The sequence below is a fragment of the Silurus meridionalis genome, chromosome 23 (genome assembly GCF_014805685.1).
Source record: "Silurus meridionalis isolate SWU-2019-XX chromosome 23, ASM1480568v1, whole genome shotgun sequence".
Lineage (NCBI taxonomy): Eukaryota > Metazoa > Chordata > Actinopteri > Siluriformes > Siluridae > Silurus > Silurus meridionalis.
Genome location: NC_060906.1, coordinates 22979202 through 22995519, shown reverse-complemented (window position 1 = coordinate 22995519; position 16318 = coordinate 22979202). Strand labels below are relative to the sequence as shown.

Sequence of the window (16318 nt, the reverse complement as noted above, 5' to 3'; positions counted from 1 at the left end):
ATAATGTACGCCATTATTACATCCATAAGTAAAAGCTACATGTCATTGTGACATCCATAACTCTGAGCTGCATCGCATTATGACATACATAAGTTTAAAGTTCATAACATTATGGCATCTGTAGGCATAAGGTACATGTCATTATGACATCTATAAGTACAAGGTAGATGTCATTATGGCTGAGGAACACATCATTATGACAGCCATAAATATAAGGTACATGTCATTATGACATCCATAAGCCTGAGCTACGTCATTAAATCTGAGATACGTTAATACGACCTCCATAAGTATAAGATACCCGTCATTATAACATCCATAAGTATAAGCTACATGTCATTGTGACATCTATAACGCTGAGCTGCATGGCATTATGACATACATAAGTTTAAGGTTCATAACATTATGGCATCTGTAGGCATAAGGTACATGTCATTATGACATCCATAAATATAGGGTACAGGTCATTATGACATCCATAAGCCTGAGCTACGTCATTAAATCTGAGATACGTTAATACGACCTCCATAAGTATAAGATACCCGTCATTATAACATCCATAAGCCTGAGCTGCATGTCAGATATGAAAGTATGCTGCGTCATTTTGACATCCATGAAATAAGGTCTATGTTTAGACACATTTTAGTAAAAGTTATAAATAATTATGGCGTGTGTATATAAGTATTAGTTGTATGTCAGTATGACATACAGTACATAAGCATCATGTCAGTATTCGTTATATGCCAGTGTGACTTACAGCATCTCAGCGTTCCTTCATAACTTTATAAAACATACTTAACAGCACTGAAACACATTTATACCATGTTGGAAAGTGATTTATTTTCTATATTCAGGTGTTTAATGATCACTGGATCCCATGTTATTTGATAATGACAGGATGACCACTATAATCAAATTAAATCAACAAGATCACAGCCCCTCTGCCTACCACGAGAAAACCATGTCCGGAAAAGGAGCACAGATCTGATTCTGAAACTCATGCAACAATCCTGGCATGTGTGTGTGTGTGTGTGTGTGTGTGTGTGTGTGTGTGTAACTGACTCACCATAACAACCGAGGGGTGTGTTGCGGGGTGTTTGGTCATCTCCTCCTCCTCAAGCTCCTCCAGGCCGTCTGAGAGCCCTCCGACCTCGCTGACCGTTAGAAGCATGGTGGCATGCTTGGCCTTCACCGTCAGCATCTTACACTTGGTGTTCAGGGCTGCGATCTGCTCCTGGTAACCTTTTATCTTCTGGGCCAGCTCCTGTCACATCACGCACAACGCCACATTATATCCTGTTAGATGCCTTCTCAGCTCTAAAGAAGGTCTGGTTTGAATCCAAAACCAGCATGAAGCTAAATCACAAGGGTAAGCCTTGGAGAACAGGGAGAGGAGCTAAACAGATTCATCTCTCTCTATCATTCTATCTGTCTCTCTAGCTATCTTCTCCGGCTGTTTGCAGTGAAGGGAAAAAAACCCACCCAGAAAAGCTCGATTGTGAATTCCTGACCAATCAGAGCACACTCTGGGCGGTACAGTTACCAAGGCCTGGAGCAGAAGTCTGCATGAAAGGCGCAGCTCTGAACCAACTGGCGAAGGAGAAAATGGAAAGAGATGTAGGAGGAGGGAGAAGTGAGGGGGGAGAAGAATGTGGGGAATGAGGCAGGACTTCCTCTCCAAACAGCCACACATGCACATTCACACAAAGAGGAAACAGCCGGCAAAGGAAATGACCTCAGAGTGTAAGAGAAGGGAAGGGGGAGGAGCTTAGCTGCCTGTCCTCTGTGATTTCCTTCCTTCCTCTGCACCAATCACGAGCAGCTTCACCACAAACAACACAAGCAAAAGCGAGGAGAGCTCAGATTTCATTTACACACACACACACACACACACACACACACGATGAGTTGAACTACAGCCATCATTTAACAGGGAAAATAAAGATTTATATTCATATATAAATCTATAATTATCTATAACAATATCAAACAAATATATAGTCCAAAAGTTTTATGCACCCTCTATAGCAACATAGTGTCAGATTAATTAAAAAAATTATTGATTTATTTCACAAAAAAAAGACAAATTGTATGAGATTATTTTTTTTAAACAGAATTTACAGTTTAATAAATGTCTTCAATTTATTATTATTTATATTTGTATATTTAAGTGGGTTACTAGTAGAAAAATGTTTTTAGTAAATAATATAATTTATATAAATAATATAAATAAATTAAATTGCCAATAAGTAGAAATGTATATTAAATCAGATCTGCTGGAAAAACCCCAATTTTTTTTTATTTAGATTTTTTTTATTATATTTTAACAAAATATATATATATATATATATATATATATATATATATATATATATATATATATATATATATATATATATATATAATATAATTTTTTAATATATTTTTTCAACTAATAAAATATAATAATAATAAAAAAAAAAAAAAAAAAAAATATATATATATATATATATATATATATATATATATATATATATATATATATATATATATATAAAATTTTTTTCCTTAACCTATATAAATAAATAAATAAAATTTTAAATAAAAAAGTAAGCTATAATAAATAAATAAATTTTTTCCCGTCCTAAGAATGTGTACCCCGATATGACGGGAGCTGTGTAGAAGAACCGAGCTCTCATCGCTCACCTCATGATGATGGATCTGCGTCTGGAGCTCGTGGATGTTGCCGGTGGCGACGGGTCGGTCCTGAATAACCCTTTGCGCTTCTTCGATCATCTTCTGGAGGTTCTTCACTTCCTGTTCGTACTGTTCGTACTGCACCACGGCCTCCTGGGAACACGTGCACAGAGATCATCAGCTCCACTGAGCGTACACACACACACACACACACACACACACACACCTAAAGCACCTGGCTCTGTGTTACAGTCTCCTGTTAATCACTCTATATAAAGAGCCATGCATTATAGGAAAGTGCATCTCCATAACTGAGGCCGCAGCTACCGAAGCGATTTGAAGCGATACAATTTCATTCACAGTGGAAAGCAAATTATCAATTTACTTAAGTGCCTTCTAACTTCTAACTCATGTCTTTCACACACACACACGCCTTTGTAGTGCAAACAAACCCAGACGCTCTTTTCCTGTTCTGTGAGCAGGAAGTCACAGCTCTACCTCTGCCATGTTAATCTGTATTCTATGTGACTCTCAGGACACGCCTCGGCCTCCGTAGTGTTGCGATGCGTCATATTCACGTAGAACGCGCTCAAGAAAAAAGTTTAGCGCCAATAAATCGACCTACATATTAAATCTCGGTCAGTTTCTAAATACAATGACAACAATAACAATGACTTTGTTGAAACTTTAAATCTGTCAACGATTTATTTTGTATTTATATTTTATAGTTTTTTATATACAGTATACTATTATTGTATACTTCATATTTTGTACTTTTCTACTTTATCTTTTAATTAAATTGTATTTACTTATTAGAAAGTATTTTATTTCCATTTCTTTTTGACTGAAGCGCTTCACTACATGTACGTGCTCTGGATGAATGTGTATGAGACGAATACAATTTGATTTGTTTTGACACAATAAAAGTGTAGCGCATCTACTAATAATTATATATAAATAGTTTTAATACCAATTTAAATATGTAAAAAAAATAAAATGAGGCATCCTGACACAAAAGGCAACTTTCTGAAATCCGACACACTGATGCGAATCGCTGAATCTTAGCATCCGTGATGCATAAGTATTGCCACCATTGGAGACATTTGGTAGTAGTACCATCTGTAATGGATTTCTATACAGTTAGTGTGTGTGTGTGTGTGTGTGTGTGTGTGTGTTTGTGTGTACCTGCAGAATGTTACACTGCTGTATCGTGGTGTGTTGGAGATGGCTGCTGTCCTGCTGTAGACTCTGCGCAGTGACGCACAGCGGTAACGTGGCCATGGTGTCCTCGGGCAGATGCAGAGCGCTCATACACTTCTGCACGGCCTGGACCTGCACCTTAAAGCCCTCCATTTCTGTCAGCAGGTGCTGCACGACATACAGAACATCTTGATGAATTTCTTGCGCCTCAGCATTTCACACACACACACACACACACACACACACTCCAGCAACAGTCTTTCGAATATCCTCACCTGTCTCTGGAGCAGCTGTTCTCTGAGACTGAGGCGAGCCAGTTCAGGGGAAGCCAATGTCTCCTGGACTCGCTCTATGGACCTGTGGAGGCTCCTCACCTCACTCTCCAGCCTGCTCAGATCCTGGAACGAGAGCGAAGAGCATTGTCAATTTTATTTCAAATGCAGGGAATCAGAAAGTGTCTAGATCAAAGAATCGATAACCTTTTATACAAATATATATATAAATATATATATTTATAATGTAAATATACAATACAGGGTCATATTTATAAAAAATTCTCTTGTAAAAAGGCTTTCATGGCCTCTGTTCCAACTCTATTGTCTATAAGTCTATTGAGAGAGCAGCATTAATAGCACTTAGGGCTCTGGCGATATGATATAATATTGCTATTGTGATAAATTTTGTCATGATACTTTTTCTTGAGATATTGTTAGTATCAAGATCTTTTTTTTGATGTTTAAGTATAAATAGGAGCTGATCTGATTTCTTTTCACGTTTACATTCATCCCAAAGGTGTTAAATAGGATCTACAGCAGGAGCTCCAGGATCATGCTGGAACAGGTTTGGGTCTCCTAGTTCAAGGGAGAACTTCATCAAAAGCTACAGCATCCAAAGACGTCTTCAATTGTGTGCCTCCAACTTTGTGGTAACAGTTTGGGGAAGAAGCACATATTGGTGAAAAAGGCATGTGTCCTAATACTTTTGGCCGGATGATGTGTGTTAAAATGCTTTAATGAAAGCTGAAGTGGTTTATCCTCCCTGTCACGGCTGATGAAACAATCTAAAAAAAGGAAAGAGTGAAACATGCTCCTATTCGAGTCACGTCGTTGACCTACATTTCTAAAACGTGTTTAATAACAGGAAACTCCTCTCAGACGTGTGTAAAAGGGGCGATTATCCTGCACGTGTCTCAAAAATCAGTTTCTAGATGAGGACGTTACAGCTCAGGACTAAGACATTTATAAATAAATGTTTAATATATAAAATTATATTAAATATTAAAAATATATTATAACTGTTAGTTCAGATCTGCTAGGAGCAGTTAGTCCTTCACCAGCTTTTCGTTCTTTTTCCTGACTTTGATATGAGATGCGATTTGTAATGTAAGTGACTGAGAGAAGAGTAGTTTTATTAAAATCTCTTTCATTTGCTCTAATCCTCACAGAACACTGAAGACCAAACCTGAGGCTGAGGAGAAAACATGAAGGTGACATGCACTGTATAAACACTACCACTAGAGGGCAGAGTTTTATTAGAATTAAACAACTTACAGAAGAAGAAAAATAAATAAATTAGTAAATAAATAAATGCAAACATACAGAAATTAATAAATCAACAAATGAATATATTAATATTTAAGTAGAAATATATTATATATATTTATTATATAAATGTGAACATACAGGAATTAATGAATGAATAAATTATATATATATATAAAAAATAAGCAACTAAGTGTGGAAAGACTTAAGTAATCGAATTTATCTGAAAATAAACAAATGTGGGAAAACAGAAATATATAAATTATTGATTAAATAAATGTTAAAATAAATCAGAAATATAAAAATAAAGCAAATAAATCTAAGAATTAATAAATAAATAAATAAATAAACAAAATAGAATGTAGAAATAAATATGTCAATAAATGGTCGCATACAGAAAATAATAAAATAAAATCATTAATTAATAAGAATCAGAGGAGGGAAGTTACGAAGGAAAAATACTTCGTTACTGTACTTACGTAGATTTTTCTGGTATCAGTATTTTACTTCAGTGTTTATTTTTTAGACACAAATATCTGTACTTTCTACTTCTTACATTTTCAAAACAGACTCGTTACTTTATTTTAATCTATTAATTTGGTGACATGATTAATATTTTTTTTTCTCGCTGTGCCATTTTCAGCTCATCAACCGATTTTTTGTCATTGTGCGACTTTTTTAATCCCCCGGTGTATAAAGTCCTGTCTCTCACACACCACAGATGTAGACTAGTTTATGAAGCTCACAATGAGCAGTCAGAGGGCAGTAAGAAGTCTGGGGTTTACGTGAATGAGACAGAGGGAGTCAGTGATGTAAACATGAGTGAGATCACAGACATTCTTGATCACCTGATCATCATCATCATCATGATCATCATCATCTTTTCTCTGCTTGTGTTCTATATGGTGTATCTTCAGCCTGGATACATTCATTAGGTAACAACATTTGAAATTCGTTTTTGTATTAGTATACTAATTAGAGCTTTCAAAACGCAAATGCATTTTAACGGCACTAAATTTTATTAGCGCGCGTTTCTGTTTGACTAAAAACATAAATAAATAACTAAATATAAAAGAGGAGAAATTAAAACCTTCAGCGCAACATACATTTATTCACAACGTCCTTCCTTGTATCAGATATAAAATCTATAATAAATATTCTTAATCAGTAAACCCTCTGGGGGTCGACAAACGCAGCGGGGCGTTTTGTGTTTTTTTCCCCTCGTAACGCCGAAAAAAAACCTTAAATGAATTTTTTGATCGTAAAGATAAGAGCAATACATCATTCGAATCTGTAAAGGGTCTACGTTCATTTGTATACACTAACAAAACCCTCTGCTTTTGTAAAAATAAAGTGAACAGACAGGGGGCGCTCTCTGCCATCTCTCTTCGCAAACACAAATAAAACAACCTGAATCTCAGTGAATATTTGCCTCACAGACACAATAATTATATGTATAGAAAGCTTGAAATGTCTACTTTTAAATAAATTCACATTGAATACAAATATTCTCTGATTATGTAAACCGTATGAAAGTTAACAGAGGCACAGTTTATTAACCGTCCGTGTGGAAACGTGTCCTGATGATTCACGTCATTTAAACCACTATAATTACTTTAAAATATTTTACTAAAGAATATTTTGTCTTTATGCTCAATGTTGAGTTCGGTTTCACTAATAATAAACATACATTTGCATAAAGCATTAATATTTCTCCATGCCCATGCTGATTATAGAATTAAAAACATGAAGTATTAATATGGTATAAAAATGGTAAATTTAGAACAGATACAAATGTTCAATTAAGTTGCGATTAAATGTTTTAATCAATTGACAGCCCGAATATTAATATGACGTGAGGTTCAGTTTTCAGCGGGACACTAAAATGACTACTTTTAATTAAGTACATGTCAAAGCCCGAACTTCTTTACTTTAATTTTACGAGTCCTTTAAAACATGAGTATCTGCACTTTTACTTAAAGGATGTGTGGACTTGTGCACGTCTGATAAGAATACATTAACAACTGTAGAAATACCGATACAAATAAATGGATAAATAAGTAAATAAAAATTAATACATGTAGAAATGAGTTATATAAATGAATTTAATATTGCTTCATTTAACATGGTGTAATTATTCATGTATATATTTATTTATGTTTTATTTTTTTATAATGGTCATTTCCCATCTTCCGTACAATCCTTAAGGGTGTCAATACTTAATATGAATACGAAACATTAAAAAAATCCAATGTAACATCTTGAATAATAATAATAATAATAATAATAATAATAATAATAACAATTATTATTATTATTATTATAATAATAATGCATATAAATGAATGCTCCGTGGTGTTCATGTGTTTGACAGTGTGTGTGTGTGTGTGTGTGTGTGTGTGTGTGTGTGTGTGTGTGTGTGTGTGTGTGTGTAGCGTTACCTTCGCAGCGTCCTGTAGGTTGAGCAGGCGTGATTGGGCTCGTTGCTGCAGCTCTTCGGCGTGACGGCTCAGCTCTGCCACCTGCTGGTGAAGTGCTTTGGTGTGCACCACCTCTCCCAACAATTCCACTCTCTTCATCAGCGCCTCCATCTCCCCCTGCAGCTTCCTCCACTCCCGCAGCAGCGCCTGCACCACGACACAAACACACGCAGCTTTTTATTACGTTTAGGAACCAAGAGAAGAATTTTCTGAACCAGAGTATCTACAGCATTACCAATGCATAGGGCTTGGACGATATGACAATATAATATTGATATCATGATAAATAATATCATGATACTTTTTAATTAAAATATCGTTGATATTGTAAGGTAATTTGTCTATATTTGCTATATATTTTTTTTTCAATAAGTTGCATTTTGTTAGAAAAATGACTGTTTCCTGTTATACTAAGCTCCACTCTTTTCTTCTCATATCACCCAGTAGCTCTGATCTAGATTTAGGAAGCCTCATTGAAGTTTCTTGTCTGATTAGCATTACAATGTGCTACAAAACTTCTATCCTTACTCTATAATGTATTGAATAAACAATTTTCATACCACTGTCGAATCCTTGATTCTGATTGGCCAGACCTTCCTACCTGGTGTGTTCTGATTTGCTCCTGGATCATCGAGGCAGGGCTCCACACGATGCTGGAGGACACTAGAGTCTCAGCCTTTTCTGTCCAGTTGAGTATCAGGGTGAGTCTGTGGTTAAACTCCTCGAAGTGCTGCTCAGCCTGGAACGAGACCAAGAGGAGACTGATCAGGAGACTACAACCTCAATGGTGTAAACCTGCACCGTTTGAGTTTCCGTATGAACGTCACAGAGATCCGTCTCTCCGCGTTCACCTTCTTGAGCCGAGTGGTCCGTCCCTCTGCGAGTTTGTTGGTCTGAGAGTGGAGCTCGGACAGTTTGCACAGCGTGGCACCCAGCTGCCGGGCCAAAAGAGGGTTCTGCTCCCCGAACTCCTGCACAGCCATGTCCAGCTCGGAGAGAGCATGAGAGCAGTCCTCCAGCTCCTCACGCAGAGTCTGTATGGAACACGAACACCAGGGAATCATTCATTTCTTTACTAACTGATACATACAGTAGAGTAATGCTATGGTTCAACACAGCCAGTGATTTATTCACAAATGATTTCTAGTCAAATCTCTTTCTCATTATGATCGAGTTTGTGGTGAGCAAACAAGTCGAAAAAACTCAAAAGGTTCAAACGATTTATTTCCCGCTATGAAGTCAATTCGAAGGGGAACTAGTTTGCTTTCAAGGAACCTCAACTTGAGTGAGAAAGCAGTTCCCCTTCGGGAACTCGAGCTGCGTCGAAACGCTTTGGGGCGTTCCCAAAGAGTTTTGTCGCAGCGTCTCGTTCCCTCAGGGAACTAGGGTTACGTTTGTAACCTAGAGACGATTCAGTTGATCCAGACAGCAGCTGCAGGGATCCGGAGAGACTCGAACGAAAGCAAACAAAAAAAGCACTCAAATTGACTGAAATAACATTCTCACTTCAATCGAGTTTACTTGAAAGCGAATTCCATTGATTTCGAGTGGAATCGCATTGCTTTCTCGCTGTGATCAAGTCCACTTGAAAACAAATGAAACAAATTCTTTCGTTTCTTGCATTCGAGTCAATTTGAAGTAGAATCAAACCTGCTCATAGAGTCAAATCGCTTTCTTATTACAATTTGTTTTTACTCTAAAACAGTATCAGGCCATGAATTTCACCCCCAGGCCTTTAGTGGTGTCCCACCTTAATCAATCCACCTCTTAATACCATCTTTATGATGCTACGAATGTCAACACTAAAGCAAGAAACACAATGAACACAATTAAACACGTCTCCTTTCACTGGAGCCACAACTGCACCTCCACATCATTTCCATGCATTATGGATTTCCTGGGGATTTGAAATAAAGGCAGATGGTGTGTACTGGTGCAAATTCTACAGAAAAGAAAACGCAAACGTATGAACGGTTTACCAAAAAACTTAATGACTGTTTTGTACTGTTTGGGTCAAACTTCCCTCACGATGTCCAGTCTTTCTTGTAAATGTCCTTTTAAGTGTATCTGCGACCAAATCATTTTTCTTCTCCTCTGTCAGTCGTTGTGGAATGAAAAAACAGCTAACAAATCCACACGACTATATTTAAGCTTCTGCAGTTTGCTACAGATGCGGGTTGCGAGCTCTGACTAATGTGCTCTCTGACCATCCAATCAAAAGACCAATGAAAATTCTGACATGACTGGACGCCTGCCTGTGGGCCTCGGAGTCAGCAAGTCGCAATCTCATTGGTTGAAGCAACAACCACAATCAGCACGCAATTAAAGCTACCAAGAACCAGAACTGTTTATTTCTGGTGGCCTTACAGTAACACATAATGTGAATCTGATTGGATAGAGAGTCCAACTTGGAGAAACATTATGAAATTAAAAGAATTGACTATTCAGAAGAATTGAATACATATTCATTGACAAAAATGTATTAAAACATAAGTCAGTAAATGCAACTGCTCAAGGCTTCTGCGAGACTTAAAAAAGAAAGCAAACAAAAACAAAAACAAATAAAACCTCTTTTTGTCTATACCAAGTGACTCCTTTAGAATCCTGATATCAGTCTTAAGAGCCCTGCTGGAGGGCCCAACAGTGGCAGCTCGTTGATATCAGGGCTTGAACCGTCGCCCTTCGGATCAATAACCCAGAGCCTTTTAACCAATGAACCACCACTGCCTACTCAACTGAGACATAGAGTGAAAGGAAGCGCATGTTGAAAGATGGCACAGTACCTCCGTCTCTTCTTTGGCCTCTTCTACATCCACACTCTTCTGTTTCAGTCTCACAGAGACGGCACTGACTTTCTCCGAGATGTCCTTCAGTCTGGTAGTAAAGTCTTCTTTAACGTCTCGGCTGTGCTGCACCTCTTTTTCTCGGCTTTGCACCTGCAACACAGGAAAGGTTCAACACTTTTGGGGGCAAAAGAAAACACCAGAACTCCAGCTTTTCCGAAGCAGATTTTATTTTCTAGTATTTCACCTGCCTCAGTCTTTCTAGGTTTTTATGGTGTTTTTGGGAATTAGACAGTGAATGAGTGGTAGAAAGTTCTGTGGAGATGGGCATGTAAAGGTTTGGGGTTGGTTTGGAGCAGGGAAGGTTGGATACTTATTCTGGAAAGTGAAAGGAACCAACATGGCTCTCATTCCGTACTTCAACACCATGCACTTCCGTATGGACTGCGAAGCATACGTCTGATCTCTCTAAGTGTGATTTACAGAGCAAACAGTGGTCTGGAGTTTTCCCTATCATGGAATGACCTGCCCAGTCACTGCACCTAAATCTTTTTGAACTACTCTGGGATGAACAAGAAAATCTCCAACTAGTAAAGAACATTGAAAGTTTTGCAAGAGACACAGCAAAGTGTTTCAGACAGGTTAAGGTTTGGAAAAGCATGTGAAGGTGTGTGTATTTGTGCAAGCCTGTACCTGGTCCTCTGCCGAGCCCAGCGCCAGTGTGACCTGTGCCAGCTGGGTGCTGATCTCAGAGGGAACAGTGGCATGGAGGTCTTTGTATTTCATCTGCTGGCGATCTGCGATCTGCTCCAGGGCCTGCCGCTGAGACTGAACGCCGCCATGAGCCGTCTAAGGCACATAACAAACATTCGTCAGAGCTCTCTGGATAAAGATTTCGAAGTAGAAATCAATTGATATAATTTGTTCTAGTGCATTTTGGCTACTCGGATTTAAATAGGTGGTTGTTTGTGTACTGTTCAGACATCGAATCAGAATCAAATGCATTACCTGGCTACACCAGTGACCTAAGATGAGGGGTCCCCAAAATATGGCCCCCACATTTGAAACCTACCTCTAAACAAATGCTCGAGACATATTTTAACAATTTTATTTTAAATATGTTTTACTCCTGTCATATCTGTATTTGATCATAGAGGTTGGCTTTTAAACTAAAAAAAAACTGTTCCGCTGTCATTATAAAAGCAGCCTCTAGAGGCGAATCATTGACACCACATGCTGTTTGTTTTTACATGAGACTGGCACGCTGCACGGAGAGCGCTATGTTATATTTATTATTTAATATTTACAATATATAAATTATAAAAAAATATATTTGTTAATGGATTTATTTCCTTTGGCACATTTTCATGATTTAGTCATTTTGTAGAAGTTTAGTACTATTTTACGTGGAGTGTTATGTTTTTATCCAGTTTTAAAACCTTATGGTTGATTAATCGGTTATCTGCAATCTAGCTATTGGTATCGGTAAAATCCACTATTGGTCGACCTCTAGTTATCAACGTACACTAATTATTGTTAGATTGTTGGATTCACCCACCAACCATATGCATAAATGTTTTGATTTCAATAGCAGTGGATATAAAAAAGTCATAATGATAGTAAAAATGCTTTTAATAGGCAATTTATCTCTTGAAAAATAATGCTTAATTGTCTGTATGGTGCAGAACTGAATAATAAACGAATCTAGCATAAGGAGGCGTCATAAATGCATTTAAAATCATAATACAATCTCTGCAATAATAGTGGTAGTCACTCCAGCCCATGTCATTTTCTGTTACATACCCTCATTAAAGAAAGGAAACATTATTATGGCCTTCACAGAAGCCTTCAATGGCCTTCAATCTAAACACTTCCCTGGTTTAGATTGAGTCACAAAACAGGTGGAAAAGAGGTGGCTTTTGTTTTGTTCAAAACCATCATAGGTATTTTCACATCTGAGTTGTTTATAGACACGTCTCTCATTGAACTACTTGTGTTGAGAAACTTCACACCAGACTTGGTATCGCTGTGCCGCTAATTAAATCTGACTGGAACAACATGGTGCATTTTTTTTTTACCTCCAGGTCGGAGAGCAGGGTGTCCAGGTCAGCTGTAGGGCTGAGTAACAGGCCCTGTGTGTCCTGGATCCAGCCTTTCACGAGTCCCAGCTCCCTCTCCACCTCCTCTCGCTCCAGCAGTTCGGCCTGCACCTGCTGGCGGCTCATGCACACTTTCTGCAGGAGGCTGGGTATAATATATACATATAAGAGCTTTGATGTAAACGGGTCACGAAGTAAAAACACTTCAGGATGTGAATTAAATATAAAGGACCAGTCCAAAAATCTGGATACAACTTCTCCTTCAGTGGGTTTTCTTAATTTCATTGTACATCAATAATGAAGGTATCCAAACTATAAAAAAGAACACACATAGGAGTATATAGTAAACACAAATAAAATAAATAATCATGGTTTCTATTCTTTAACACTTTTTGCTTTGATAACAGCTTTCCACACTATTGGAATTCTCCCGAACAGCCTCATGAGGTAGTCACCTGGAATGGTTTTCCCAGAGGTGTTGACTGCTTGTTTTCTGCTTTTCCTCCACGCTATGGTCAATCTCAATTAAAACTGTCTCAACTGGATTTTCATCTGGTGATTATGGAGGCCAGGTCATCTGATGCATTACTCCATCACTCTCTTTTTTATTGGACAAATAGCTCTAGAGGTGTGTTTGTGGACATTGTCCTGTTGGAAAACAAATGATGATCCTACTAATTACCAACCAGATGGGATGGTATGTTGCTGCAAAATGCTGTGGTAGCCATGTTGGTTAAGTGTTGCCTCAATTTGAACTAAATCACCAACAAGGGCACTAGCAAACACCATCACACCTCCTTCTCCATGCTTCGCAGTGGGAACCACATATTCGGGAATCATTTGTTCACCCTGTTCAGAGGCTTTCTTCTAGTAGGTCTTTTCAAATAATGGTTTCTTTGCTTAAATTTATCCTTCAAGGCCTGACTTCTCTGAACAGTGGATGTTAAAATGTCTGCCACTTGAAGCATTTATGTCCAGTAAATCGATGGTTTCTGAGGTTGGTAATTCTAATAAACTTATCCTCTGCAGCAGAGGTAGCTCTTGTTCTTTTCCTGGGACGGTCTTCATGAGAGTCTGTTTCATCATAATGTTTGATGGTTTTGGGCATACATTGAAAGTTCCTGAGATTTTTCAGATTGACACCTTAATTTTTTAAAGTAATAATTGTCTTCTCTCTTTACTTAACTGTTGTAGTAGCAATAATAGAGTTATTGACTCTGCACTCACCCTTTTCACTATACAAGTACATTATAAAGGCAAGAAATGTCACAAAAGAACTATTGACAAGACACACCTGTGAACTGAAAACCATTTCAGGTGACTTCCTTGTGAGTCTGGTGAGAGAATGCCATGCGACTGCCCAAGTTATCGTCAAAGCTACATGAAGCCACTCTAGAGGATATAACACCTATTCTATGTTGTTTAACAAGTTTTTTGTTTACAACACAATTAAAGAAGTATTCGTTTATAGATTGGATAGCTTCAGTATCAATGTACAATGTTGAAAATAATAAAAAAGGAAGTAAAGAAAGGAGAAGCTGTATCAAAACTTTTAGACTGGTACTATATCTTAGATCAGTTTAAGAGAAAAACAAGCAGAAACACTGGGCATCCGATATGTTGTGTTTTCATAAGTACCTTTCATATTTCTCCTGCATTTCCTGAATCTCATGCAGACAGAACATATCTTTATTGCTGGGTTTATTGGTCTGCTTGGAGGCAGTGGCCAGGGGGTTGATATGTGTGCTTGTTTGGGATTTGGGGGTAGCTGGCTGTGTGGTAGGTGAGTCTAAGTGGTTGTTTGGTGTTGCTGGTTGTGTAGTGAGTGTGGTTGGTTGTGTAATTGGTGTAGTTGGTTGTGTACTTGGTGTGGTTATTTGTGTAGTAGATGTAGTTGGTTGTGTAATGGGTGTGGTTGGTTGTGTAATAGGTGTGGTTGGTTGTGTAATAGGTGTGGTTGGTTGTTGGCTAGTGTCTAAGTGGTTGTTGGGATTGTTTGGAGAGGTTGATTGCGCACTGGGTGTGGCTGGTTGTGTAGATTCCATAATTGATTGTATACTGGGTGTGGCTGGTTGTGTAGTAAACATTATTGCTTGTGTACTGGGTGTGGTTAGCTGTGTACTGGTTGTTTGATTCCTAGGACTGGCCATCTGTGAGATTGGTGTGGTCGACTGGTTATTAGGAGTGTGTATGTGGTGGTAGGGAGCGGCTGAGGTTGATTGGTTGTTGGTAGAGGTCGCTGGCTTGCAGGGCGTGTGTTGGTGTTTGACAGGCGTTGTTGGTTGTTGCTTGCCAATCCGGGAAGTCACGTCGCTGGGCGTCTTTAGTCCTGCAGGATCCGAGTGGAGGAGCAGGTGGAGGGCGTGTTGTCTGAGGAGTGTCAGGGCGCTGTTCTCTCTTTCCACCTCTCTGCTAAAGGAGTCATGATACTCTAACAGGTTGTGGAGGGCAACGGTGCTGGCTGCTTTCTCCACCACACTGTCAGGGACTCGGCTATGCAGGTCTTTCGACACTGACCTCATCTTCTCCAGCTATAGATAACGACACGGGGAGAAAATTTAGCAGAGCGTTTTTGTTTGTTGTAGATTATAATCAATGTCGGTAAGATAAAAATTTTTGGAATTGTTCCAGTGCAATCTACAATTATCTCATTTCAACAAGTGAACAGTTGAGGGTTAAAAGCCTTGCTCAAGGGCCCAGTAGTGGCAGTTGGTGGTGCTGGGATTTGACCTGATCAGTCCAACACCATAACCACTGCAATACCACTTCTCACAACATTATGTATGTTTATTCAAGGGGTGTTCAAGTCAAACCGGGGCTTTTGAGTTTATAAAACAAAAGAATAAATCTCAAGGAGTGGAAACTGCATTTATTTTTTCGACATACTCTCCTGCTACATTTATACACTTATCCCAGCATTTAACTAACGCCTGGAAAGATTTGGCATAGAACGTGTTGTCAGTTCTAGAACCATTCTAGAACAGCCTGCTTCACTTTGTTAGCAGGAACCCACCATGACCACCATGGGATCGTCACTGATGAACGTACAGCCATCTTTAAAATGTTTCTACATTTCAAATGCTGAGCGTCTCATCACTGTATTGTGCTTGAACTCTTCTGTAAATATGTGCCTTCATGCATGAGAATCTTCGCACTAACACTGTTGCCTGGCATCTTGATTAACGGCCTCTGGACCGGCCCGCAAATTGTGCACCGCCTATCAGTAATAGCACATGCTAGCTATTTACTACTGCGTGTAGTACCGTCCTGAACGCCCCTCATACATTCTCAGAACAAGCGTACCCTCATCACTGGGGTATGTATCTTTTATATCTTTGATTAACTGTATAAGCTACATAATGTTTGAGTGGAGCACAATACATGCAGGTTTTTAAGTAAAACATTTTTGTACACTAAAGCTACTATGTAATTTACAAGCAATGGTACAGCCTGGAACAGCTTGGGAGAAGTATGGCTCAATAGTTAAGGTTCTGGGTTACTAATTGGAAGGTGGTGGTTTAAGCCCCAGCATTGCCAAG

General features: G+C 38.4%; 1 protein-coding gene across 1 annotated transcript in view; it reads right to left on the bottom strand.

Moving 5' to 3' along the window:
* Positions 1-16318, bottom strand: part of syne1a (spectrin repeat containing, nuclear envelope 1a) — a 207901-nt gene that overhangs the window by 47979 nt on the left and 143604 nt on the right. The window contains 11 exon segments of the mRNA XM_046836299.1: positions 1067-1264; positions 2686-2829; positions 3862-4044; positions 4152-4274; positions 7859-8044; positions 8499-8636; positions 8749-8931; positions 10681-10833; positions 11374-11529; positions 12759-12924; positions 14418-15310. Coding sequence (XP_046692255.1) covers positions 1067-1264; positions 2686-2829; positions 3862-4044; positions 4152-4274; positions 7859-8044; positions 8499-8636; positions 8749-8931; positions 10681-10833; positions 11374-11529; positions 12759-12924; positions 14418-15310 — 2523 coding nt within the window.